The 25,662-nt window shown below is 43.7% G+C and overlaps 1 protein-coding gene and 1 long non-coding RNA gene across 51 annotated transcripts in view; one reads left to right on the top strand and one right to left on the bottom strand.

The window, feature by feature from the left end:
- BCOR (BCL6 corepressor) overlaps positions 1-25,662 on the top strand; it is a 67,950-nt gene that overhangs the window by 10,701 nt on the left and 31,587 nt on the right. For 11 of the 50 annotated variants that reach the window (XM_043538050.1, XM_043538088.1, XM_037902500.1 and 8 more), the window contains exons 2-6: positions 10,690-10,819; positions 12,389-12,467; positions 13,601-16,426; positions 17,112-17,165; positions 17,570-17,753. In XM_043538050.1, the coding sequence (XP_043393985.1) occupies positions 10,734-10,819; positions 12,389-12,467; positions 13,601-16,426; positions 17,112-17,165; positions 17,570-17,753 (3,229 nt within the window). In that variant the 5' untranslated portion in view covers positions 10,690-10,733. Of the gene's footprint in view, positions 1-3,383; positions 3,518-5,296; positions 5,902-6,528; positions 6,586-6,831; positions 7,578-9,773; positions 9,971-10,113; positions 10,213-10,689; positions 10,820-12,388; positions 12,468-13,600; positions 16,427-17,111; positions 17,166-17,569; positions 17,754-25,662 lie in introns of those variants that run through there. The other 39 variants (XM_043538095.1, XM_043538094.1, XM_043538085.1 and 36 more) reach the window with 21 other exon arrangements.
- LOC122464060 lies at positions 1,887-5,235 on the bottom strand. Its single transcript, XR_006287913.1, has 2 exons — positions 3,994-5,235; positions 1,887-3,466 (listed from the first exon to the last, which is right to left on the bottom strand). It is a non-coding gene; the product is annotated as an uncharacterized LOC122464060 (long non-coding RNA).

Below are 25,662 nucleotides of genomic sequence, written 5' to 3'. Positions count from 1 at the left end.
GAGGTTTATACTTAATAAAAGACGAGCTGGGGTGCAATTTGCACCGATACTGACGATTATGGAAAGTCAGTTTAATACAAAATAAAGGAAACTTGTCCTCACCCCTATGGGGGCAGTTACTGGTATCCATTCAGTCGTGACATTTCTGCAGCAGAACAAGGGGCCTTCAGCTTCCAAACGCTACAATGACCGAGACATAGTGAGGGGCACGGCGTACTTTACACGAGAAAGTCAAAGCTGCAGCTGTACTCTGGGGCTTCTTGTGACGGGAAATCAGAAACAATTGAAGTTGTGACAAAACTTTATTATCAAGGAGAAGAGTGTGTGCGCGCGCGCGTGCTTGGTCTGTCTCGAGTTGGGAGAAAAACCGAAATATCGTCTGGTGGGGAAATTAATAAAAGGAACTCCACTGTATCGGACAGCAGCAAGGTTCTGTTCGAAAAATCGGATGAAACAAACAGAGTTCTCTCCACAGTAGGAGTGGGGTAGAGGGGGTTCCTTGTTTGGACTAAACCAGCTGCAGTAGTTGATGCTACAGCACTGAAGGCAGACACAATGCTGCTGTTGTTGGTTTGATCTCGAACTGTGGATTGTTAGTCTGGATTTAACTATGCGGTGGGGGTGGGGGGGGGAATGTGAAGGCTGTTTACAGCTAGTGCAAATAATGTGACAGCTGTTGGAGCGCGAGTAGCCCGCGCCTCTTCGGCACCTACAACAAAGCTCTCACTATGCGGGCAGCAGTAGCACGGCAGAGCGCTCGCACAGATAGCGGCCGCGCGGATTAAGAACTAATGAGCTGGGGGGGGGGAGAGTTGCTTTTTAATGTAATAGTTCGCGAGAGGTGTGATTTTTCTCATCACAACTTGTGTGCACGGACCTGGGCTAAATTTCAGACAGACCCCCGGATATCGCAGTTGAGTAATTCACCTGTAGGGGAAAAGCTCTTCCTGGAGTGGAGGGTCTCTCTAAAACAAGAGACTATAGATATGACTTCAATTCCTTTTGTTAGACTTGAGAGAGAGTCTAAAGGTCAAATTCTGCCCTGGCCTTCAGCAAGGGCAAACGCACTGACAACAGCGGGCTGCTTTGGAGTCTAAACGAGCTCGGAATTTGGCAAAAAAATATGTTGGCTACTAAGCCGTGCTCCCTTTCCTGGAAGTGCTGAAATTTGCATATACCGGGCCAGATCCTATTGAAGGCAATAGCAAAGTTCCCGTTGCATTCTCTGAGAAGAAAAGCAGGCCCTGTGGTGCAGGGGATTGTACACATGGGAGGATGATGTTCTGAATTTCCCTTAGACTGAGCTGACGATGTGAGATGACTCCAGCTTGGACAGCATTTCTCAAAAACAATATGCTGAATTGCGTTGTTTGTTTTTAAATGCACGTGCTGCTGTAAAACAAAGTTGTTATTCTGAGATCAGTTGTAGGCATTCTCAGCTCAACTAGACTGTATGTTGTCAGGAAGGTGTGTAAGATTCTGGGTCAAAAACAGCTCCAAACAAGTAAAAATGAGACAGTAATTGATCAGGCTATTGCTCTTAAAACAAAGGCCTTTGAAACTTAAAGAGAAATTCACTACCTATTTCTGTCTGTCCTTAAGGTTTCCTTATGTATCCAAACTCAGCCCGCAGCCTTTATGGAAGTCTCCCAAAAGTCGGATGGAGTTTTGTATGATTAAGAACTGTAGGATCTGGCCTGTATTTTCAAATTAGATAGTTTTAACTGCAACAGAGAATCGTTATGTTTTTACACACAAAGTAACCTCTAAAATCTATTTTCCTTTGGCCTGGAACTCTCTAGAAAGACTTAATTTCACACAGTGGGTATAATTTTTGTTTAAGGGTGACCACCTTTATTATCTTTCTTCAGTCTCCCTTTTTTTTCTTCTTATGCTGTTGAGTCTTTATGAATAACGTTGTGCTATTGACGGTGGAAATTACTCCAATAGTAATTCAATAATCTTAGCGTCAATGCTATAAATTAATCTTTCATATGACGTATGCCATTTCTGTAGGAACATTGCTTGCGAAACTAGTTTCGCCTTGAAGCTAAGGCGGAAAGATAAACAAGTCTACGTCGCCAAAATACTGGCACTCTCTTCCTTCTTCCAAATCTTTTAAAGTCACGGAGCAGTATTTCCAGGATTATAGTGTTGCCTCTGCGGAGGGACTGTCGCTGGCTTTTAAAAAAAGCTAATGCAAATTAGAGAAAAATAATTTTCTTTCAGAGATATGCAATGTATTAGTCACTTGTTATCGTGCTTAGAGGCAGACCTCATTTGCGCGTCTGCCAACTCGCTCACATCTGCTCAGAGCTGTTCAGGGCATTTTAACCTTGGCGGTGTAGTGCCGTAGTCCCACGGATCAAGAGCGAGTAATTAAAGCTCTAAGCAGCAGCAAAAATTCATAGCCGCCCATCTGCATAGCAGTTGCTTCAGTGTTTTGTTTTGGTGCCGAGTTCTAAGACGAAAAAGCAGAGATGGAAATGGTCCTTAGTGTTTCCCTGTACGACCGATGTCTGTGTGAGTCTTCCTACAACTGTGGGGTATTAACCCAGAGGAACATCGCAAAACTTTGTATAGAAAGCCTGGCTTTGCTTTTACAGTAACTTTCGGATTCACGTAATAAACGTACGATTCTGCTGTTTGAAGAAGAGTCTTAAAATCAAATGACTGGCACATGCCTACCTGCTCTCTATAGGATAACTGTTTCTTTAAACGGTCTGGAGAAGATGATGTGAGGGTTTGGGACCAGTAGTTATGTAGAAACCTATAGACGTGCGCGCAGCTGCTTGTTTGTAACTGCTGTCTAAAATGTTCCGTGATTTTCAGAAGTACTCGGAAAGTATTTCCCAGGAGGGGGAAACATTCGCATTGTAAGCACTATACATATTTTGAGGCAGGGTGGTACTCTTCAAGTATTGCTAAGCATACGCCGACTGAGTTGTTTGTAAGCCGCTCCAACTTCCCAAGCGCTTTTCTTAAATGATCGCTGAATATAACTGTCCATCTTGTGTCTAAAACGGTGCAGTTGAGTCCCCCGCCCCTCTTCCTCCAAACAAACCTTGCTGCATAGACAAAGTCCTGCGGGGAGCAGAAGGCTCTCAGGCTAGTTAAGCTAGATAAAACGTTAGACAGAGGAGCAAGTTTAATATCTCGCTGCCGGCGCGCCGGCCATTTGCTGTATAATGAGTAGCTGCTTTACTCTCCGGAGAGAATCGCCTTCAAACTGCCTCCTCCTGGTGATAGGTTGTGTGTCTGTCTGGGGAAAAGGGGGGAGGGAGCTGCTCCTAATCAATCAGCCTCTCAAAGCTGTTGCTCCGTAAATGAGGGAACCACAGGCACTGTCAGCCACAATTATGCAAAATCAACTCGTCCGTGATCAATATCTGCTAACGTCCCCTGTGGATACTGCGGGGGGTCGGGGGGGTGCTCCCCCACCGTACGGTACAGCGTGAGCTGGTGACTGCGAGAGAAAGCAACGTGGATCAGGGGCGGTCAGAGGAAAACCAAGGGCGTATGTCCCATTAATCATTCTAGCAGGGGGTGCCGTGTGGGGAGGAGAAGGGGCCCGGAACGGTGGTATTTATAGCCAGATAATGCTGCGGAAATGAGTGCACCATTTCGCTCGGTTCTCACAGAAACAGGCGGACTTATCTATTCAATGTGTAGGGGTATTTTTTTTTCCAACCTGAAGTTTCCTGTCGGCAAAATAAGTGGGAAGGGTGGGATGGAAAACGCGTTTGTTCAGGGAGCTGAGTTAGATGTGCACAGCGAGCGTGGCCAAAGCCAGCCGTGTGTGTGGAGGGAAAGGTGGCTAAAGGTGTGTGTGTGTTTGTTCTTAAAAGCAATAGCCATCCTAAATCAACCCAACATGGAAAGCTCCTGAGCTGTAAGGACTCTGAAGGGTTAATGGGGTGAGGGAGCCCGGCCCTGCGCGCTCTCCCTTCTCCCCGAGACTCCGCTCGGCGGATGCAACGTTCGCTTAATTACCTGAAATGCACATTTGTGCCAGGCCGGCTGTATCTATCTCTCTCCTGCTGCTCCTTCTGCGCAGCTCAGGCTCGGCTGCTGCCTGTTGTCTCTGGCGGCAGCAGCAGCGGAAACCCTCGCTCCTCTGTGTGTCTCTAAAATGGCGCGGACGGTCTAGGAAGTGAGAGATGCAGACGAGGGGGTCGGTGACAGAGGGAGCCTAAACTATCGCTTGGAAAGGGGGGCAAGACTGTGGCTAAGGGCCATCGATAAAAGGGGTTTAGATCTAGTGGCTCTGTGGCGTATGGTGCAGGAGCTGCCTTCTCTGGCAAGCATGTCCGCCTAGCTACCTCTCCCCCCCGCTCATCTCCTCCCCGGAGGAGGAGGAGGGGGCGTTATTAATGTCGCTGCTGGAGAAGTGGCAGGATGAAATGCGAAGCTGCCCTTCGCGATTTATACTCTAGAACACCCCCCCCCCCTTCTCCCCCGTGGAGCCGAAGCCTTTTCCGCTTCAGCTCCGCCATTCACACAAGGGAAATGTGTGGCGGGGGCGGGGGGAGAGACGCAGAAGCGCAATGGAACTGGTGTCGCCACTCACCGCTTGCCAAGTACACGTTTCAGCGGTGACCCTTCTAACACTCTCCCAGGGTGGCCCGGGGAGGGTCAGCTCCCCTGTGTCAAGGCCCCTCTTCGCCCTAAGCAACCCCAGCTTGGGTGCCAGCCGTGTCTCTGCTTCAGCAAATAAAATATCCTCCTTTCCCCCCACCTCCTCGATGTATTTCAGTGTGTGTGTGTGTGGGGGGGGGTCAAGCATGTGCCACACGCTGAAGCAGATCTAATTAACCTGCAGACGCCGGCACCTCTGTGAACTCACCAAAGTGAGCCGGGTGCTCCCTTCCCAGCCCCATGTGCCGGGGGGGTTCTCCCTAAAATAGGTGGGGTGGTTCCCCAGCGGATCAGCGCTGGCAGGGAAGGCTGGGACTCTGTCGCGTACGTGGGCGAGACGGCCAGGGTTATTTGAAGGCTCGCCAGCCATTTTAACTTTCCCTCGTTGGCCTCCTCTCCGCCGCCCTTCCTCCGATCCCAGGTTTATCATTAATTTAAAACTTTTGTTTGCAAATGGCGGTGAGAACTCGGCACCGCTTCGCCTGGTAGCGTAGGCAGCTGCTGGGGGCTGGACGGGGGGAGAGAGCGGGGCCGCGCCGCGGAGTTACTTTCTGTGGCAGGCTCGGACGCGCGAGAGAGACCGAGCGGAGCCGCCGCACGTGAACCGAGCGCCGCTGCTCTGCCTCCTCCCGGGAGCGTCTGGCGGTGAAGCGTCCCCTGCCCGCGCCCCTGATCACGCACCGAGGCGGAGAGAGGGGTGCGTGCGGGAGGGCTCCCACACGGGGCAGGGAATCGTCACTGGGCCAGGCATGGAGGGACGGTGCTTGGCCGTGAATGGGGAGGGATTGAAGTCCTCGTTGCCTTCCTGCCCCGTGTCCCCGGCCCCCGGGAGGCCCTCGTATGCTTCGCCCCAGTGGGAAACACCGTCCTCGGCCCCCTAGTGTCTAATGCCTCCTCCCCCTCCCCCCCTTTGATCCTCCCTGTCGGCCCCAGGGCCGGGGGCTTGCCCTTTGCGGCCCTCCCCCGCGAATCCAATCGCTGGCAGCTGGAGAGCCGCAGACAGAGGCCACAGTCATCTCTGCCTCCCCACTTCCCCCTCCCGCGGCTGCAGCGTCTGTCTGTCTGTCTGTGGGTGGAGTCCCTCTGGGCGCACCCCTGTCCCCGTCCTCTTCCCAATGTAGCTGATGCCGAGCAGCAGCTCTGACTGCCCTCAGATGGCTCCGCCGCGTTTTGTTTACACTGTAGAAAGTCCTGATAGCCTCGCTACACGTGACTGTGTGGGAGCCTCGGCAGGAAAGAGGAGTCAACACGCAGAGGAAAGAGGTTGTTTTAAAATCTTAAAATAGACACCGACCCTCGTGTGTGTGTTTCTTAAACCGAAATGCACTAGTGTTATGCATGACTCAATATGTATTTTAAATCGGTTTAGAGACCTAGCTGGCACATTTGTACTTAGCTTTATGGTTAAATGAAATGCCACACGTCACGGGTAAAGGTCAAACTTCTTTTTCTAATCCCCAGATCCATGCGGCGGCTACTTAGCCTGCTGCTTCCTAGCCTGGCTTGCAAAATGTGTGTCAAATCAGTGATGCTGTGTAGATCTTTCAAAATATACCTCGGGTATTTTTTAGTTAAAAAAAACCCTCCCCTTTAACCGCTGGTCTAATATTGGACCGCCGCTGCCAAAGCTGTATACTCGGTATCAAAATGTGCAATATGGTGTCTTTAAAGTAATTTCTAACACCGGTGTCGGTAATTGTGTAACTTGTAAATATGTTAGCCATAGGTATAAGGGAAAGGAGGTGGCTAAACACTTTTACAAGCAGCTGTCCGTATTTAGGCTTCTAAATACTGTAGGGGTCCTGCTCTATAAATCAAAGTCCGGCTGAACAGTTTGGTCTAATCGAAGTCGATTGCTATGAATCCCCCATCCCTTTTCACTTCTCTTAGGGATTTTCACAGACCTAGAAAGGATCATTCCAGTGGCCTGGAGACAATCAGGACGGGGTAATTTATTGCACTATTTTCATTTCCGAAGGTCAGATTGTTTGTTTAACTACCTCTTGCTCTGTCGGTGCCACTTGCTTACTACATTACTTGCAGACTTTAACCCATGAAGCTTTCTAGCCGCCTGCAGTCCCACTGAGGGTGGGTCTGTGGCTTTTGCAGTGGAAACTGGCGAGCTGCCAGAAGGAGCTGGAGGTGGAAAGAGTAAAGGCGCCAAAAGGGAACTCGTGCGCCGCTGCATTCTCTCCCCTTCCTGGCTCTCTGCAGCTGCCAGTCCCCAGCCGGGCGTCCTCTCCTTTCCTTACCCTGCTTTCACCTTTTCCACTTGTTCCTAATCAAGAAGACGTCCTCACAATAGTGACTCAAGGGAAGTCGGGGGGAGGGGCAAGGCGCTACCACTTTACACTGGCTTCCCTGCCCAAGAGGCAAGAATGAGCGGCGGCGTCCGCTGGCCCCCGGCATCGGGTTTTTCTAGTTTCCAAGCCAGGAGTGTGTTAACAAAACTTTGCTGCTGCTGCTGCTGGCGTCAATGGCTGCCAAAAGTCTGTTGACGTTGCGAGGGAGACCCAAACGTTTCCCTTTTTTAATCAAATGCCCAAACAGCGCTGTGTGTGTCTGTGCCTGTCTCTGCATCGCGGAGCTCTGGCTGCGTGCGGAGAGCGCCGAGGACTGGGTGTTCCGGGCACCAGCGCTGCCGTCTCAGGCTGCCTGGCAGTGAGGGGAAGGGGGCAAGAGAAAAAAGGAGCCAGGTTAGTGTTTTTAAGTGCTTTTCACTCGCCGGTAGTGCTCTGACATTGCGTGTGTATCACGCTCTATATATAGCACCAAAGGGCTCGACCCGCCAGACACCTCCAGGAGGAAATTCCACCCTGTCTCACATGAGGCTGAATTCTGCTGGGCAACCCCGGTAGCAGGCTAGTTTCCGAGGAGTTGGCGGAGCAGCGATCGGTAATTCCTGCCCCCGAGGGGAACGGGCTTTCCAGTCCGTGCTGGTACGTACGCTAGAGCGGCATGGCAGCAGCTGCAGCGCTGACTCTCGTGCGGAGGCGGCGGGGTCTCGCACCGACTGACTCCGGACTGGATAAACCAGCTTGGAAGTAGCCGGCCGTGGTGTGGATGTTTCGGGAAACTGGATCCGAGTTGGGCGGGCAAGGGTTTAAACGCGTCCTTTATTGCCCTGGCCGTAGTCACACACGCACAGTTCTGTGTTCTGGAGCGCGGCCGCGAACGCTCCAGGCTAGAGATTGGGGCCATCCGCGGAGGAAAAGACCAAAGGAGCCGCGTTTCTCCCTCTCCCTGCGGGGAGGGTGGCGGACCCGCTGTAAATGGAGGGCGGGAGCCCCCTCTCCCCCCTTGCGCATTAAATGCTTCAAGGTTGGTGGAAGCGACAGAGGGATTTGCCCGCTGATAATGGGGTGCTGGGGGGAGGTGGATTATTTGTAACGCTGAGGGGAGCCAGCCCCGAGGGCGGTGGGTCACCCTCCTTCATCTTGCGACCCCTTGTCCGCAGAGGGAAAAAAGGAGTCGGAAGAGTTAAAGTCTCTTGCTTGTTGCAATGAAATTATGGCTGGCAGTGGCGCCGCTGTTTGTTCAACAGACCTCCACTTTTAAACAGTTCACAAAAAGTTCATCAGGGCGGCGATTATAAATACATACACACGTACGTATCCACAGCACAGCGCGACCCCGAAAGCGATCGCCACGCCACCGCCTCCCCCCTCCGCTCCGAAAGGATAACTGGGATCAGTGTAGCACTGTTAGAGGGCATTAATATTGCACGCCCTCTAGAAGCTGCTCAGCTGCACACGCGAAACGAGTGTGTGTGCGCGCGGGGGACGTGTCTTCGCTCACTCAGGGGACTGCAGTGGTGCTTTGGAGAGGGGATTGCAACATATTTCTTTGCAAGCGCTCAGTAGCAGGTCTGTGCTTCCAGCCGCACGCAGCCTGCCGGCACAGACACCTCGGCCTCAGGCAAACTTCGTGCAGCTGGGGGATGAGGGGAGGTTCTTGGCTTGCAGTCGAAAAGCAGGGTGTGTTTTTTAAATACTTCGGGCGTTGGCTGCCTTATTATTGGGCCCTTTGAGTTTGATGTCTCGTCTTGCCGGATCCAGCGAGTGAACCTTGAAGCCGCGAACGTAATTTTTAGTATTTCATTCTTTGCAAATGGCAGGGGCTTGACAGGCTTTAATTCAGGCACCGCAGCTGATGTTAATGATACACTTCCAGTGAGGAAACGAGGAGCATTAGCAGTTCCGCTAATGAGTAATATCAGTCTGCCTTTCGTGCCCTCCGTTTAAAAAAGGGAGAGCAGTGGGCCCCTTTACACACAGCCATATCTATTTGGACTTTGTGTCCATTCCTTACAGATGAGGCAGCGCACGGGGCGGCTACTAACCGTCTGTAAAACCCTAAATCACTCTCTCCATGCTGCTGCTCTATTGAAAACATTACGAGCCGTGCATCTGGAAACCAGTAAATCTGTCCAGAAACCGTCTTTCCAGTGAAATAACTCCTTTTGAATGATAGTGCGCTATCTAATCTCTACAGATTTTTGTGTCCTCACTGCAGGTTTTGTGGACTTCATTATTGAAAGCTAACAGTTCTGGAGGGAGGAGGGGAAACATGCTATTTCATTAATATACATTTGTTCCAGGCATAGGGCTTTACACAAAAGACTTCTCTAAGGAAAGGAGGAAAAAAATGTTTGAGAACACGGGGCTTTCCTGCCGTGTTATTTCCTGAATCTCTCTGAACGGGTGTGAAGTGGTGTGTTAAACACATAATTTGGAGTTCTTCCCCATTAAATAGCAAAGTAATCATTTGCATATCGTGGACTCGGACAAAGGAAATGAGTTTACTCGAGAAGCATATATGCTCTGGGAAACGTTATGGATTAAATTCCCCATGGTCAACCATCCATTACTGGCTTGTCTGCATGTGTAAAAAGAATGTCGTGCCTCCCGTTTGAAGGACTCTATTTTTGTAAGAGAGGAAGAGCTGAGGGATATCCTGTGCATTACAGTCTCCCCCTACTTATTAACCCAGCATTTAACAGCAGGATGCAGGCTGAAGCTCAGTCAAAAGAAACGACTCAACCTCCAAAGAGCAATTAAAATCCTGCACTGGAATAAATCATGCGCCGCGATAATCCTGTTAATAAAACGCAGCTTGTCCTGACACTTCACTCATGCAGCAAACTAGAATTTAATGGGGGTGGCGATGGCATTAGAAAGGGAAGAAAGGAAGAAAAGGCATTCCCCCTCCGTCGCTAGACGCGACAATCCGGTTACCTTTCACCTGCCTTTGCTGCTGCACCACACCGCGCCTATCCTCTCGGGCTGCTAATACTTCTCCAGCGAGCCTGCTAATGATTCCTTTCCCTGGAGTAAGCAGGAGTCATTTGAATTACTGAAAGCACTCGCAGCAGCTCCAATGCAAAAGCCATCAGGGTTTGGTGCTTAATCAAATCAAGGGGTGGGGAGCTCAGCAACCCACTTGCTATTTTTAACCCATGTGCAAACGTTAGAAGGGAGTTTTCCTTTAGCTCCGTTCCGCAGAAGCGCCTCTTCAGTTTAACTCGTACCGTACTAGCTTTCTCAGTAGTTAGTAGGGTGGGTGATATAGAAGGTATATACTTGTTGTTGTAATGCACTTTCTGCTCTTGTGTATTCCTAACGTAGATTTTTTTTTCTCCTCAGTTTAAAACGCACTATCCAGCGCGCAGAATCTCTCCTTATTTGGGTGTACATAAGGTGCATGGAGCACTTTTGGGGATCAGTGTAGACTTTGCCAGCCGAATTGTTTCTCAGTTCAAATTAAATGCATTGGAGAAACTTTTTTTTTTTTAAATTGTCGATAGCCTGGAATGATTCTTAATTTTGTGGCTGTGCACGAGGGAAAAGATCCATCTCCTCTGACCTATAAATGCCCTCAATTTGCTCCTTTATTGCAGGGTAGCTGTCCCTTAGCGTTTAGCGTAGGCAGCTCACTCCCCACACCAATTCTGCATTCATTATTAATTACACGGAGGGAGGCTGGCTGGCTGCTTCACTGTGCTGTTTGCACTTCCTCCTAGACCAATCTTCTTAACTTTTGTTTTAATAGAATATAAAACCCTGAAGAAAAAGCAGCGCTTTTAAGACGACGACATGCTTTCTGCAACTCCCCTGTATGGCAACGTTCATAGCTGGATGAGCAATGAAAGGGTCCGCATGTGTGGAATTAATGAAGACAGGTAAATATTTAAGCTTCTGGCAAGTTAAACCACGCTGAGATTCTGTGATGTGAGATTTCAGAGTTCATTCGCTTTCCTAATGCCCGAGTAGATAGCTGCCTTCTTGCATCGACATCAGGCCAGCATTAGGAGGGAAAAAAGACACGTGCGTGACAGCAGTAGACCAGTCCGTGATTTACTGTTTAACAGGCACCTGGTTCAGTGAAGCAGTAGCGCCCTTTAAAAAATATTACTCCCCTAAGCAGCCTTTAAATGCACTTTTACACTTAATTTATTTTTTCATTTGTATGAAGGAGTATTAATCCAAATACATACTCTTTTAACTCTAAATGCTAGGCATGCCAGTCCCATCTGATTTGCCTCTCAGTGCCTTAAAACAAATGGTTTGCCCAGTGATTAAAAATCGAAACAATGTCCTTTTTATCTAGGTACTGGATTCCTTATTGTCATCCCATATGTTATTTTTTTTCTCCTACTACTATTAATTCAAGAATCTTAGTTATGCTTCTTAATACATATTTTCCAAGTGGACTCTATGGCTAAAGGGAACACCACTAACTTGAAATCTAGTTTATTTAAAAATAATAAGCTTCAACAGTACTTTCAGAGACTACACTTAGCTTTGAGTAGCCCGGCCAAGTTTTGTGATTTTTTTTTTTTTTTTTTTTTAAACAATAACATTTTCCTGTTTCTTCCCCGCTCCTCCTTTGTTTTTAAACGACTTTCTTCTTTGTTGCTGACTGACAGCCCCTCAGAAGCAGGGGGTTTGCAATCTATGCAGGGGGAAACAGTGAAAGTGACTATTTGCCAGCTCTGTGCAAACACACAGTAAAGAAACTGGGGAAAAAAGTTTTGCTATTGTTTTTCCTAATTGTTTCCAGGTATAGTAATATTAGGGGTTATTTGTATCAGTAACCAATTTAAAAAAAATCAGAAGTGTAATTTCAGTTTTTTTCAAGTTGTTGTTAGCTCTTTAAATATCAGATGGTTGAAACTGTCTCTTCTGGGTAATGATGAAACTTTCCTTCTGCTTCATGTCAGCTGTTTTATTCATGGGATTTGAAAGTTGGCAGTAAAGTATATTCTTTATCAGTGCTTTCCGTGATAAAAAGTCCCAGCCCTGTAACACTGGTGTGGTGCAGATGTGGAGCTTCCTCTTTAGCATGGAATAGGTGACACTTGTATGACGTTAGTGTGTATGTAATTTTCTCTTCGCTAACACTTAGAGATGGTATGTGAATATGGTACGTTAAATGACATAATTATCACTAGATATGAAGTAGTTTAAAAAAAAAAAAAAAAAACTAACAAAGAAGTCACCTGCCTTCTGGGATACGTTCTTTTGAAGTGGACTGAAACATTTTCTTAATGTAATGTCAAAACCTTTTTTACCTTGAATCTGTTCTCAGGCAGTATTTAAATACCATTATTTTTTGTGAGTTAATGTAGAGGATAGAGACAATTTCATATGGGATTGTTATGGGGAAATTGAAATATGGAGCCTTACAATCTTTTATTAATATTATATGCAAGGAATATTTTCAAATAGTAAGCTTACATTTTTAATAGGAAAATTCCAGTAAATGATGGCGATGCTCCGAAAAGCAGACTGGAATTAAGGGAAGAAAATCACCTGAATCACAGTGTGGTAAGAGATTAATAGCTTTAGACTGAAATAACGTGTTTATTTTTTTTATTTCATTTTTGTGTGACATTTCATTTAAATAAATGATTAAAATATTTTAAGTGCAGCAAGGACTACAGTTAAGACACAGGTTCCTTCAGGTAAGAGGCCTTCTTCAAGCTGTGGTAAAAGGTTATTTTTTATTTTTCAAAGGTGTGAAGAAGGCCTCATGGTAGAAATAATTTCTTTCATTCTGTTCTGTTATCTTGTTAATTCTTTTTTAGGCAGAGTGGTACAACACCAACACTGTTATTTCTAAGTCATTAGGAATAATGTGTTGTGGCACACTTGTGATTCTGGCAGGATTAGTTTATAAAGTCACTAAATAGCCAAATAGCTGGTGTTTTGATTTATCTGTTTAAAAAGTTGGAAGTGAAAATCAAAAAATTTCAGCACTGTTTCATTGATGTACTTTTCATAGGGACACAGTACTGGAAGAGACCTCGTGGGTTATCGAGTCCAGCCCCTTGCTATCACTGGCAACCCCTTTATATAATTCTGTTAATAAATTTGTTAAGATTGTTTTTTTTTTTTTTTTCTCCCACTACTACTGTTGTAGAAAAGGGGTGGCGAGTTTGGGTGTGGAGCACACGTAGCCTCCTATCTTGGATTTTCCCTTGCAGACAGACTTATAAAAGTGATGCCTGTTGGATATTTCAAAAGGCTTGTGCCCCTGAAGGGATTGCATTTTGGGATGACATAGTTGCTGTCATCTGCCTTGTAGAAAGGGTTTCTGCTGAGCAGTGGAAATTTAAGGAGATGATTATTTAAAGGCAGTATTAACGAAGTTAGGTTCCAAGTGTAAAAGGGTCAACACATCTGTCAAATTATTCATTTTAAAAACTTGTTTTAGTAAATGGTGCCCCTTTACAGCTAGTCAGGATCTCCAAGACAAAAACGAAGCAGCCAACATCTTAATTAATTAGATTTATTTCCGGCTGTTGTGTTCACCAGTTCAATCAACCTACCTACATTTTAACAATGAACAATGTATTTGTATTAGTATTGTTTCTCTTCAAAATTAAAGATGTATCTATAGTCTTGAGTAATGTTGTTTTAACAACATGCAAAAATAACACATTTCTTATTCTACAAAGGTGGATGCAACCACAGCACATCGCATTGACAGTCTTGCAGCTCTGAGCATGGACAGGTCTGGACTTATGCGGGAAGGACTTAGAGTCCCCAGTAGTATTGTCTATTCCAGTTTATGTGGACTTGGCTCAGAGAAAGCACGGGATGCTACAAGTTCTATAGCTGGTCTTGGATTTACTCCTGAAAGAAATCCAGAGATACAGTTCAAATCGAATCCCTCTGAAGCAATAGAAAGTGCATCTGTCTCTGGAAAACCCCCAAATGGCTTCAGTGCTATATATAAAACACCACCTGGAATACAAAAAAATTCTGTTCCAACAGGGGAAACGCTAGGCTTGGACAGAACTTCAAGTGACAAACAAAGTCCTCTTACTGTCAATGGTGCTAGTTACCTAAGGCTTCCCTGGGTAAATCCTTATATGGAGGGTGCAACACCCGCTCTATATCCTTTTCTTGACTCACCAAATAAGTATTCATTGAACATGTATAAGGCATTGCTACCTCAGCAGTCCACATACAGCTTACCACAACATCTGACGTATTCACCTGTATGTACAAATGGTGAACGTTTTTTATACCTGCCGCCTTCTCACTACGTTACTCCCCACATTCCATCATCTTTAGCTTCACCAATGAGGATCTCGGCTGCTTCAGCATCTCCAGCAATTCCCCCACTAGTACACTGTCCAGATAAAAGCTTGTCTTGGAAGATGGGAGTCAGTCCTGGAAATCCTGTTGACTCTCATGCCTATCCACATATTCAGAACAGCAAACAGCCCAGAGTCCCATCTGCAAAGTCAGCTGCAGGTAATATGTCAACAGACCCTGCTATCTTGTTATCTCATTCGCCGAGACCATCCCCTAGAGTTCATCTGCCCACACAAGTTGGGGATACCTACTCAGAGTATCACAAACAGTTTTCCAGAATTTCGACGTCTCCTTCTTCAGTTACGCTCCCAAAGCCATATGTGAGTGTAAGTAATGAATTTCCTCCTTCCCGACTGTCTAATGGAAAAGTTCCCAAAACCCATGACACTGGTGAAATTTCACAGCAAGCTACAACACATGTAAGAAAAACAGGTCACGATAGAAAGGACAGCCGGTCACCTCTGCCACTAGAAAAACAAACAACTGCCAAAGATGTCATAGACAAACCACTAGACTTGTCATCAAAAGTGGTTGATGTAGAGACAACCAAATCTGACCTTATTAAAAAAATGGCACCAACTGTTTTAGTTCATAGCCGAGGTGGAAGTGGATTAGTTTTACCTGGAAGCGATGTTCAGAAAGAAACTATTTTTCCTTCAGGAAATGGTTGTCCTCTTTATAGACCTGAAATAATTAGCACTGCACCCTCATCCTGGGTTGTTCCTGGTCCAAGTCCGAACGAAGATACCAGTGGTAAAAACATGCAGTTGAAAAACAAAGCATTAGACTGGGTGATACCACAACAGCGAAGCTCTTCTTGCCCTCGGATGGGTGGAACAGAAGCAGTAGTCAGTAATATTTCAGGGTCTGTGTCAAGTGGAGGTCGGCCCGCATCTGCTTCACCAGCTCCAAACGCCAATGTAGACTGCACCAAGACAAACAGGAGTGCTATGGAAAGTACTGCGTCTGTCATACAGCATATAGGACAACCTTTAGCAACATCTGCAAAACATAACAGTAAAGTGACTAAATCCAATAATCAAGAATCTAGTTTCAAAGCAAATGAGAATGCCCTTGCATCAAGTTCCATGTTCTTACCTCCAAATGAGGCATTCCGATCTCCACCATTGCCATATCCAAGAAGTTATCTCCCGTTTCCTGTTCCAGAGGGCATAGCTATAAGCCCTTTATCTTTACATGGAAAAGGACCTGTGTATCCTCATCCACTTTTGTTACCCAATGGCAGTCTTTTCCCTGGGCATCTGGCACCAAAACCTGGCATTCCATACACCCTGCCAGCTGCTAGAGGAGAGTTTATGACCTATCAGGATGCCCTGGGGATGGGGATGGTACATCCTATGTTGTTACAGCATTCAGTTTTGGAAATAAATAAGGATGAAAAATCAGAAAGAAGATCTAGGTCACATGAAAGGCTCCGCTATGAGGATCCTGCTACAAGAAACAGATTGCCAGAGATGCTGGAAACCAGTACAAAGACACATTATGAAGTACCTATTGATAAGAACACAAAATCACACCAAAGTTCAAGTCATAGTAAGAACGCGGCCAAAAGTGACAAACACATCTTTTCAGATCTTCTGCGAGATGAACAAGATGTGAAAAGTGAAACAAATGTAGCAAAAACTGGCTTTACTACTGAAAGCAGTAATCAGACTAGTGACTCCACAAAGCGCAAGGTAGAACAAGTGTTGCAGCACAGAGATTTTATTGTAATGAGAGAAGAGTTTGGAAGAAATACTGATTTCCACGAAACCTATAATTTTAAACAGGCTCAGAATTCATCGCTGTTCAATTTAAGGAAAGAGGATGTATCAGGAAGCCAAAATAAAGAGAGATTACCAGTTCAGCCTTCCTCTGCTTTCTTAGAGAATACTCATGGGAGTGATGGTCCAGCTATGTGTTTTGGCAAAGTACAGGATGGTGCAAAACAACTTTGTATGGGAAATATACAGTCAAATATTGAATCTAATCAGACATATACCAAAGATGGAACTGATGATCTAGAATCTACTGATGGCAAAATTTTGAAACCCAAGCCGTCTAAATTGGCAAAAAGAATTGCAAACTCTGCTGGCTATGTAGGTGATCGATTCAAGTGTGTTACAACTGAACTGTATGCAGATTCTAGTCAGCTCAGCCGAGAGCAGCGGGCACTGCAGGTGAGTCTGTGAGGTTTAACTACCAAAGCATTTGTTTGTGTGTTTTGTTTATAAAGTCACAGTCAAGTATTAAATTTGATATATCCTACACAGGTGGGGAATATGTTATTTGGTCTAGATGTTGCCAGAAATGGTAACAATAACTTTTTGTTTATAAAACTGTGAAGCCAGGTTATGTGAATAGTAGTAGATGTGAACTATATGTATTCACTAGTCAGTTTAAAAAATGCTTTAAATGAGAACTGATAAAGTGCTGATAACATAAGTATTAAATATTGTGCAGTTAGGGAAGCTGAAGAATGCATGATATGTTAGACTCGTGGTTGCTTTAGCTTCTCAGTAGGCTTGTACTGTAAGATAGCAAAGGGTATCCAGAAGTTCTGATTAGTATACCATACATGACATTTGATGGAGAGGAGTAGCAGCCATGTGTTGGTGGGTGTTATGCAACTTTTATGCAACCTTTTCACCAATCAAGAACGTAGTAAAAGAATAGAAGCAGTATTGAATTTGATGTTGAGCGATGACAGATATTGTATAGGAATTTCCTTAAGATACTTTACTTTTAATTAAAAGATGAGTTAAACCAAATTGTTGTGCATTGTTAAGAAAAGAATTGGTTATGCTTATAAAAATGGATGAAATTATTTAAATGATCCATTGAGTGCCCATTTTAATTACATAGATGGAAGGATTACAAGAGGACAGTATTTTATGTCTACCTGCTGCTTACTGTGAGGTCAGTTCTTCAAATTTTTATTACTAGAATCTTACATAAACCTTTGAGTTAAATTTCATTTCCAAATACACAAAGGGAAGTTTGTGGGCCATGGTCGTCTTTATTCATTGTGCAGTTTCTGTTTTTATGTTTTTGTTTTGTTTCTTATACCTCCAAAACAGAATGTTTTTGTTTATATACAGTATATCTTTATATATGAAAGAATTGTGTGGATTTTTACATATAGATACTAGAAATTTTGAATATTTTTATACAACTGAGATATTTTAAACTTTTATATATTAGATATATATCTCAAACCTTGGTTTTGAGCAGATTTTTCTTTGGAAATACTTTCATATAAGGTAAGGTAAATGGAGTAGCTTTTATTGTGAGATTTTTTTTCATATCAATTCTCTTTCTAGCGTGCAATGATGCGCTTCTCAGAGTTGGAGATGAAAGAGAGAGAAGGCCACACAGCAACCAAAGACTCAGAGGTCTGCAGATTCAACCAGGCAGACTGGGAAAACTTGAAAGGAAATAATGAAAAGAAGCCAAAGTCTGTCACTCTGGAAGATGCCATTGCTGATCAAAATGACAATGATAGATGTAAGCACATTTAGAAGGCTTTTTGAAGTGTGTGTGTATGTATGTATACTGTAGCAGTTTGTCCTAAAACTACATAGTATATGGAAACTAGTAGAATTTTTATCACTACAGAATGTTGTAAATAAAAGAATGATTAACAGTGACAGCAGTAACTAATACAAATTTACATAACCGTATCTAGTCACCTTTTCATATATAGAGTTGTGACCTCTACCGTTTTCCATGCATATTTTTTGATCTATGAATGTCGGTTGAAAGTTGCACCTTTCGGCAGGTTATTGTCATAGTAGTTCTCGCTCTAAATGGATCTACTTTGCAGTAGATGAACTAGTACCTTAACAGGTTAAACTAAAAACCCAGGCTCTTATTGCACCATAAGTTTTTAAGTAGAACTTTCCGATTTTCCCTTTTGTGACGTTCTTTTTAAAAACGGGTGGCGCCGTTAAGTTCCAATAATGTAGCTTTCCTTCACTATATGGGGGCAGGCAAAATGAAAGGGTGGCAGGGGAAGTCAAGTATATAATCTACCACATCTACTTTATTTATAAATAAACTGTAGCTGTGAAATTGAAAATGCATGTGTAACTATCTCATCCCCTCCACTTATTACTGTGGCAGGGTATGTATGTGTTAGACCATCAGAAGTCCTCAAGGGCAGTCACCATGCTGTGAAACTGTCTGTTGCTGATGCCATTGTTGTTTGGACCAAGGGAAAGAGACTTTGCAGTAGCGTGGGACAGTGTATGGAAATACTGTCATTGAGCTCTATTGCAAAAAGCACAAAGCACTTTTTTTCTTAAGTCATATTAATTTTTTAATGTATATTTGTAAAATTAGTTCTAATTCATAGCAAGTGGTGTGGGTTCCATCAGTCTCCAAACTGTTTTCCTTGCAACAGCTTGTAACAAGGTAATTAAGGAGCTGATCGCTGTTTTATTCCGTATTTGCAGAAAATTCAAAGTTGCAATTCAAGAAAAACGTTAGTAGAACACTGGATGGTCTGTAGTATATGCATAATTTGTTGGGTTGATGTGCATAGTCGGGAACTTATGAGTAGGGCTGGTAGAAAATGTCATCTAAGCAATTTAATAATTGTGAGTTATTGTCCTGGTCTTTGTTTAATAATTTTGGTGGACAGGAGGATGATCTGCACCTGCTCAGTTCCTCACCTAAGCCAAGTTACTGTGGTGTTGCGGCCACTAAAATAAAATATGTGAACAAAAAAGTAGCTTGGCAAAGTAACAGCGAAGATTTCATTTTTAATCTACAGCTAATATCAAAATGGCAACCAAGCTTAGCTTCTAGCCTCCTATTCCTGAGGTGTATTGAGTGAGTTTTCAGGAGCAATGAGGCCTTGTTGTTCTACAGTATCCCATTGCCTGGTCATAAGCATGGTAGACTTTCTACAGGGTGCTACTGCTAGAGCTTTCAGTTCCCAGCACTACTCGCACCTCAGAGTGCACTGCACACTTGTAATGGCCTCCATTAAATCCCACACACATTCTGAAACATCAAAGTGGTGTAAGAGCAGCAGCATCTGGGTCGTGCCACTTGGATGCCACTGTTGGAGGGAGGGCAGGTCACATAAGTTCTCACAGAGGTAGGGTGAAGGGAAGAACAGGCTATTGCCAAAAGTAGATCAAGCCGGAGTTGATTAATGAGAGAAACCAGGGAATAGTCCGAAGGGTGAGGGAAGGAGAGAGAAAAGTTTCTTCAGATGCACATCTCACTTGTTTGAGGATTGTCCCTCACTATTATAAATGTAATCTTAAAATTACACTTTTGATGATGCAGAAAATAGCAAAAAAATAAAACCAAACCGTACAATTTGCAGTTGTCTCAAATCCATAACTTAGCAGTGTTCTGGCTCATGAGACTCCATTGGATGAAATGCATTTGGAACTAGTAAAGAATTGCTGGGTGTGGGGGAGGGTATTATAACGTTTTGTGAGTATGTTCCTGTGCGCAATTAATTAGCTATGAATTAATGGGAAGTTTTATAGGCTTGCTAAAATTGCAAAATCTATAAACTTTTAAAAATGCAGCTTTCTTTTAGCAAGTTTCTGTTGCACGTGATGGGCTTTGCAGCAACTATGCTTGCAGATACTAATTTGGTTCCCAAGGCAGGTCTGCACTTAGCCCTGGTTTACGCTGCAGGGTTAGGTCGATGCAAGGCAGCTTACGTCAACCTAACTCTGTAAGCATCTACACTAAAAATGTTGCCCCTGCCGATGTAACTCGGTCCGCTATGCCAACTTAATAACTCCACCTCTGTGAGAGGCGTAGCAGTTAGGCTGACACAGTGTCAATGCATTGCTTACATGGACTGTTGCTGACTTTCTGAAGCCATCCCACAATGCCCCACAGTACAATCGGCACAAGTGCTCCTGGTGAGGTTGTGCGCCGCCCACACAAGGAGCATAGTGTGGCTATGCAAAAGTGATTTAATTACTGCATTGGCGTACATCAATGTAACTTAAGTCGACATCATTTTTGTAGTGAGACATACCCTTAAAGTGCTGCAGCGGCATAGCTGCACTGTTGTAGAGCTTCAGTGAAGATGTTACTAGCCAACGTGAGAGTTTCTACCATTGGTGTAGTTAATGCACCTCCGGAAGAGGCGGTAGCTATGTTGATGAGAGAATATAGCACTATCTATAGTGGGGGTTAGGTCAGTATAACTGCATTGCTCAAGGATGTGGATTTTTCATACCCCTGAGTGACTTAGTGATACCGGTGTAAGTTTATAGTATAGACCTGGTCTCAGTAAAAAATTTTTACGGCCCTGTTTCACCTTCTGCTCCTTGGGATAGCAGCTGATTAAATCAGGGATATGAATTTTGCACTTCTTGAATGCCTCTAGCATAGTATTTTTGGTGCTCTGGTGCAGTTTGAATTGCTGGGAATCCTGACACATCTCTCTAACCGAATAACAACTGGCAAAGATGTGATAAACTTTGCCTAGTGTTCTCCTCAATTTACCAGCTGTGGCTTTCAACAACCATGCTCACAGGAGAAAATGTAAATACTCTCATTCCTCCCCCCCCACCCCCCCCATCCAATTCCTAATCTCTGCTGCAAGGTTTAAAATTGAATAGAACTTTAAACAACTGTATTTCAGAACTTCTCCTAGCTTATGCTCTGCCTCCTATGTTGGATCTTGATGCTGAAAAGATGCTACATTTTGTTTTATATAATGTTCATAAATTTCTATCTAATATTACAGCAGTAGGCCTTCCAGATGCTAGCAGGAAATGCACGAACAAAATTATTTGATTAATCAGTAATTTTTGGTAAAATGTTAAATTTGAGCCCTGCTGTGAACCTTCAGCTGGCTAACCTGAATTTGAAAGAAAAACAAATACAATTTAAAGCCTGATCCTGTAATGTGGTATGCAGCTCAACTGCTGTGACCTTGCAAGGCCCCAGTCATGTCAGTGGGGCCCTGTGCAGGGTTCAGTAGTCTGTGCATAGAACATAATACAGGATCATTGCCTTAAGATCTAGTGGCAGTTTCAGACACTACTTCTATAACCCTTGCCTCCTACAGCAATAATAAGAGTATAATGAATATTTTTGCCACTCTGCCTTTTTTTTTTTTTTTTTTTTTAAATGAATTCGTACAGCCATCTGACAGCCCCAGTTTTTTTTCTGGGCTGTCTTGGGGGTTTAGTCAAGTGGTACATGGGTAAAGCCTTGCCATCCCCCAAAACTCCATGATAACATAATAAACTGCTTCACATTGTCTAATGACTTCTAAGACGTTTCTTCAGTGTTTTAGAATGCAGACTATTGCTAGGAATAGGCTCTCTCTCTCTCTCTCTGCAGAAGAGTACAAAGATTCAAACGTGGTTAAATAGAGGGATAAACTGTAAGTGTCTTAATACTCTTCCATCTTGTTTAGGACTCAGTGGGAAATATGCGAACAGTAGTGAAGCTGCTTTGTTGCTAAGGTGACTAGTAAATGTTGCTGTGGCAATGCTTCTATGGAGCATTTCCATAGCACAAACACAATAAATTATGGGATGCGTGTGTCGTGAGTCATAGAAATGTTCAGTGATCAAGTGATTTAAGCATACAGATAGGTACGTGACACAAGCATGTTGGTAAACAACCACAATTTTTGAGCAGTACTAAAATCATACAAAAATATGTAAGAGTAAATAAAATTCTACAAGCTGCAAATGTCTTGATAGACAAACTGGTAGTTTTGCTCCTCTGATATTACAGTAGAGAGATACTGTTTAATCTTTAATAGAGAAAAATAAAAACTGGTATGTTCAGAGATTTTGGGGAATGTGGGTGTGAGGAGGAGATTATGGCAATTCTGTGCATGGAAGTATAATGCCTTTTATTTGCAAGGAGGTTAAAATTCAGATGTTAAGAACTGATCTGCAGCCTCTTTGCTAGGTGTCTGTTTCTTAGCACACAGCATGGGTAATCCTTCAGTTTCTTGCTTGTATGCATGCTGAGTAATGAAAGATCAAAACAGCAAACATTCTGTTGTTGCCATTTGGCTTGGTCAGCATTACCTTGCAATGACTGGCAGTGGTGCAAAAAAGCCTCATGATTCTGAATATAATGGATTTAGGTGAAGGGAACAAGGATGGAAAATATCTGGGAAAAGACATCCAGAGAGGGAAAATGTGAATTTTTTCCCCCCTATGGGATAGTCAGAATACGGCTTGCTTTATCTTGACAAGTGGCTTGGCTGAATTGTTCTATTTTTGTTGCGATCTTGGTGATGAATGCTAGTTCATGTTCAGATAAAGTGTCCTGTGAAAAGTTGGGATGAGGACTAAAAGGCATCTTACTTAAATGCCTGCAGTAAGAAGTCACTGAAGAGGAGAGGAAAAACTGGTTCTAGTTGCCACTTTATCTATAAAGAAAAAACTGCAGTTTAAAAACTAAGGTATGTGTTTTCTGTTCACATTGTATGGGAGATGTGTTGTTAAATAGAATTTGTGCTGGCAGGAAAAGGAAGATGGAGAAGAAAATGAAGAAAAGTTTTTAATAATCATTTCTTTCTCACAAAGTGTGACCAGTGCACTGGGGATACTGCTTCAGGTGGGAAAACAATACGTGTAGAGTCGTCATTCTTTACAGTTTCCAGTCTTAAAGGATAGTAAAAGGTGGCTTTTGTTGCTGAGTTAGTATGACTGGACTGAGGTTAGCAAATGATGTCAGGAATGTGTTGCCCTTCACTGTAGCAGCATTTGCTGTTTTAGAGTTAACCTTCTTATGTGATGTGTTTGATATGAAAACTAGCATTTACTATTATATTAGTCTCTTTCTGCTGCTTATTATTTGAATAGTAGTGGTGATTTGAAAACTCCAAAGTGCGTTTTCAGTTTGCTTTCTTAGCAGAGTAAAGGGTACAGGGGAGGCATGAGTGCCTGAGGAAGACCAAACTCTGCGTATGGGCCCAAAGAGGGGAGACTATCCTTGTGCTAATGCACTTTTCTTTGATATTCATACCTGGATTTTGGGAGTCCTGTGTCTTTGGTCCAGATGGCTTTCCAAACCAGATTCAGGACAGAGTGGAATCTGGTGGTAAAATATGAATAGAGTTCACAGGAGTTGTGTTCTGTGAAAATACTGCAGTTGTTCTGAGCAAAAAAACAAAAAACTAACAACTTCTTGGCATTTGGCATAACTAGATCCCATAACGATAATGCTTTGATGTAGGGCACGTGCCTGAGAAGACAGTGCCAAACTATGGGCCATCTGACAGCCCAGACTTTGTTTCTGGTTTTTCCTGTGGATTTGTCATTCACTTAGGCACTTGTAGAACTTTGCTGAACAGAAATGAGTCTTTAGTTTTTAAGGGCATTACCAGTGAAATTGTAGAAAAGTGTATTTTTGGTAGTCTGCAAATACAGTATAGTCAGTATGCTTCCCAAAATATTTTAATAACTTTACAATTCTGCCTGAATATCTCTTCCCTCACTTTGCAGCATTGGCATAGGCAGATTATAATGTGTCACGTTTTATATACATTGAGCATCTAATGTTCCTAATCTTTTAAAATGGGTCAGTAAAGAACTGGCCTGCTAGCTTGACAGTAATAGGTTATCATGCTGCCATCACTGAGTTTCCTACTGCCTATGTGGTAGACCCTGAGAGAGGACAGGAATGAGTGGAACTACTCCCGTCAGCTGTTTGCCACAGACATGTGGACTGGCATTGGTGGTAGTTTTGCTCTTCTCTCTAGAAACAATGCATCAGAAAAACTATGTGAATGAAGGACTGATGATAATGAGACTAAAGTGAACATCGCCACTTCTTCATTCTTGGGACTATTCTTTGCAAGGCATTCTGGGTTTCTAGGTCAGATCCTGATTGGAAATAAAAGAATTAGGGAGTTGAATTAATTTGATGTCACTTTTTCATTAGTAACGAGGGGGTGCTAAATGGCTGTTCCCTGCAGATCCCATCTGCAGTCTCTGGATGCTCACAATAAGGACTGCTCCTCCTCCAGGTCCTTACAAGGGATCTCTAGGAGGTAATCAGGGTGTTCCTGCCCTTTCTCATTCCAAAGTGCATTATCAACAGGGAGACCGTTCCACAACAGTGATTTTCAATCTGAAAGACGCTACATAATTTCTGGTATGGGTGAACACCTAAAAAATGTAACTACTAGAAATGTGATGAAATGCCCTTTGACCTTGTCTGTTCAGGGAGTTAAACACAAAATGATGAGAGAGAGTGTGTAGATCACTTTATCAGATTTTATTTTATGTTTTTAGAGACATTTTTGAAGTGATAACTTAAAGTGTTGCCGGTCCAACTTCTTTTAAATTTGCGCAGAACAAATCTTATGTGCTGATGTTATATGAGGCTGGATACTCTTAGTACATTGTTATCAGATGTGCAGGTGTCTAATATTTACAAGTGCATTTTGATTTTGGACAGTAACTTTTTGGAGAAAGAGTATAATAAATTAATGTCGCTGCTCCACTCTTCCAATCTTTGTATTTTTTTAAAAAAAGAAAAAGACATATCAGTGTTATGTATAAGATGAACAATCTAAAAAATGGGTTCACACAGTACCAAACAGCCACAGAGAGGTATGGTCAGGGCATAAACATTCCACAGGACAAATATAGTGCTTTCTTGAGAAAGTGCCTCTGGCTTTTACCTCTTGTCCTTTTATTGGTTGAGTTTGTAACCTTCTAAATGGAGTTTAAACTTTTATGCAGTGTTTTTTCTGGAGCCTGCAGACAGCTGAAATGCCTTAACTGCTGCTTAGAGCTTTTCCAGGTTGCAGTAAGTGGAAACTGACCAGAGGCTGCTTCACTATCGCTGCTGCTAAAGGAAACCCTAAGGGCAGCAGTAAAACTGACAGACATGAGGTCAATTTAGCTTTGCTTCAGCTGGGAAGAACTGTGGTCAGCAGGGGATGGTGGTGGTTTTGGAGCTGCTCTGTGGTGTGGCAGAACATAGACAAAGCCGAAGGAAGGACTTGATACTATCCTTGTAGTAGTTAGAGAGGTCTGAGGAGAGGTTGGGGGAACATGCTCACTTTTTACCCCCCACCCCCTTCCTTCCAACAGCCAGACTATTTGGGTGCTTGGCTTTGTCAGGAACCTATTCGCTCAAGGCTGCAAAAGATGATGCCCCAAGCAGGGTCCAGGTTCCTATCATTCTGGTAGGAAAACCAGCATAAACTCCTCGGGGGGAGAAAACTTTTCTCAAGCTCTAGTCACTTATGACACACTATGATGGGGTAGTCAATAGGTAGACCGTGGGCAAAGTCCAGACCCCCAGATTGAACGGACCCTGAAATCCTTATTTACTCATTTATTATTTTATTTATTTATTTATTTATTTATTATCATTGTTGGGTTTTTTTTATTATTTTTTTTCTGGAATCTGGACCTTGACTATATGTTGACCAAGAAATTTG

Source organism: Chelonia mydas, chromosome 1 (genome assembly GCF_015237465.2).
Source record: "Chelonia mydas isolate rCheMyd1 chromosome 1, rCheMyd1.pri.v2, whole genome shotgun sequence".
NCBI classification, from domain to species: Eukaryota; Metazoa; Chordata; order Testudines; family Cheloniidae; genus Chelonia; species Chelonia mydas.
This window is presented reverse-complemented; position numbering and strand designations above follow the sequence as displayed.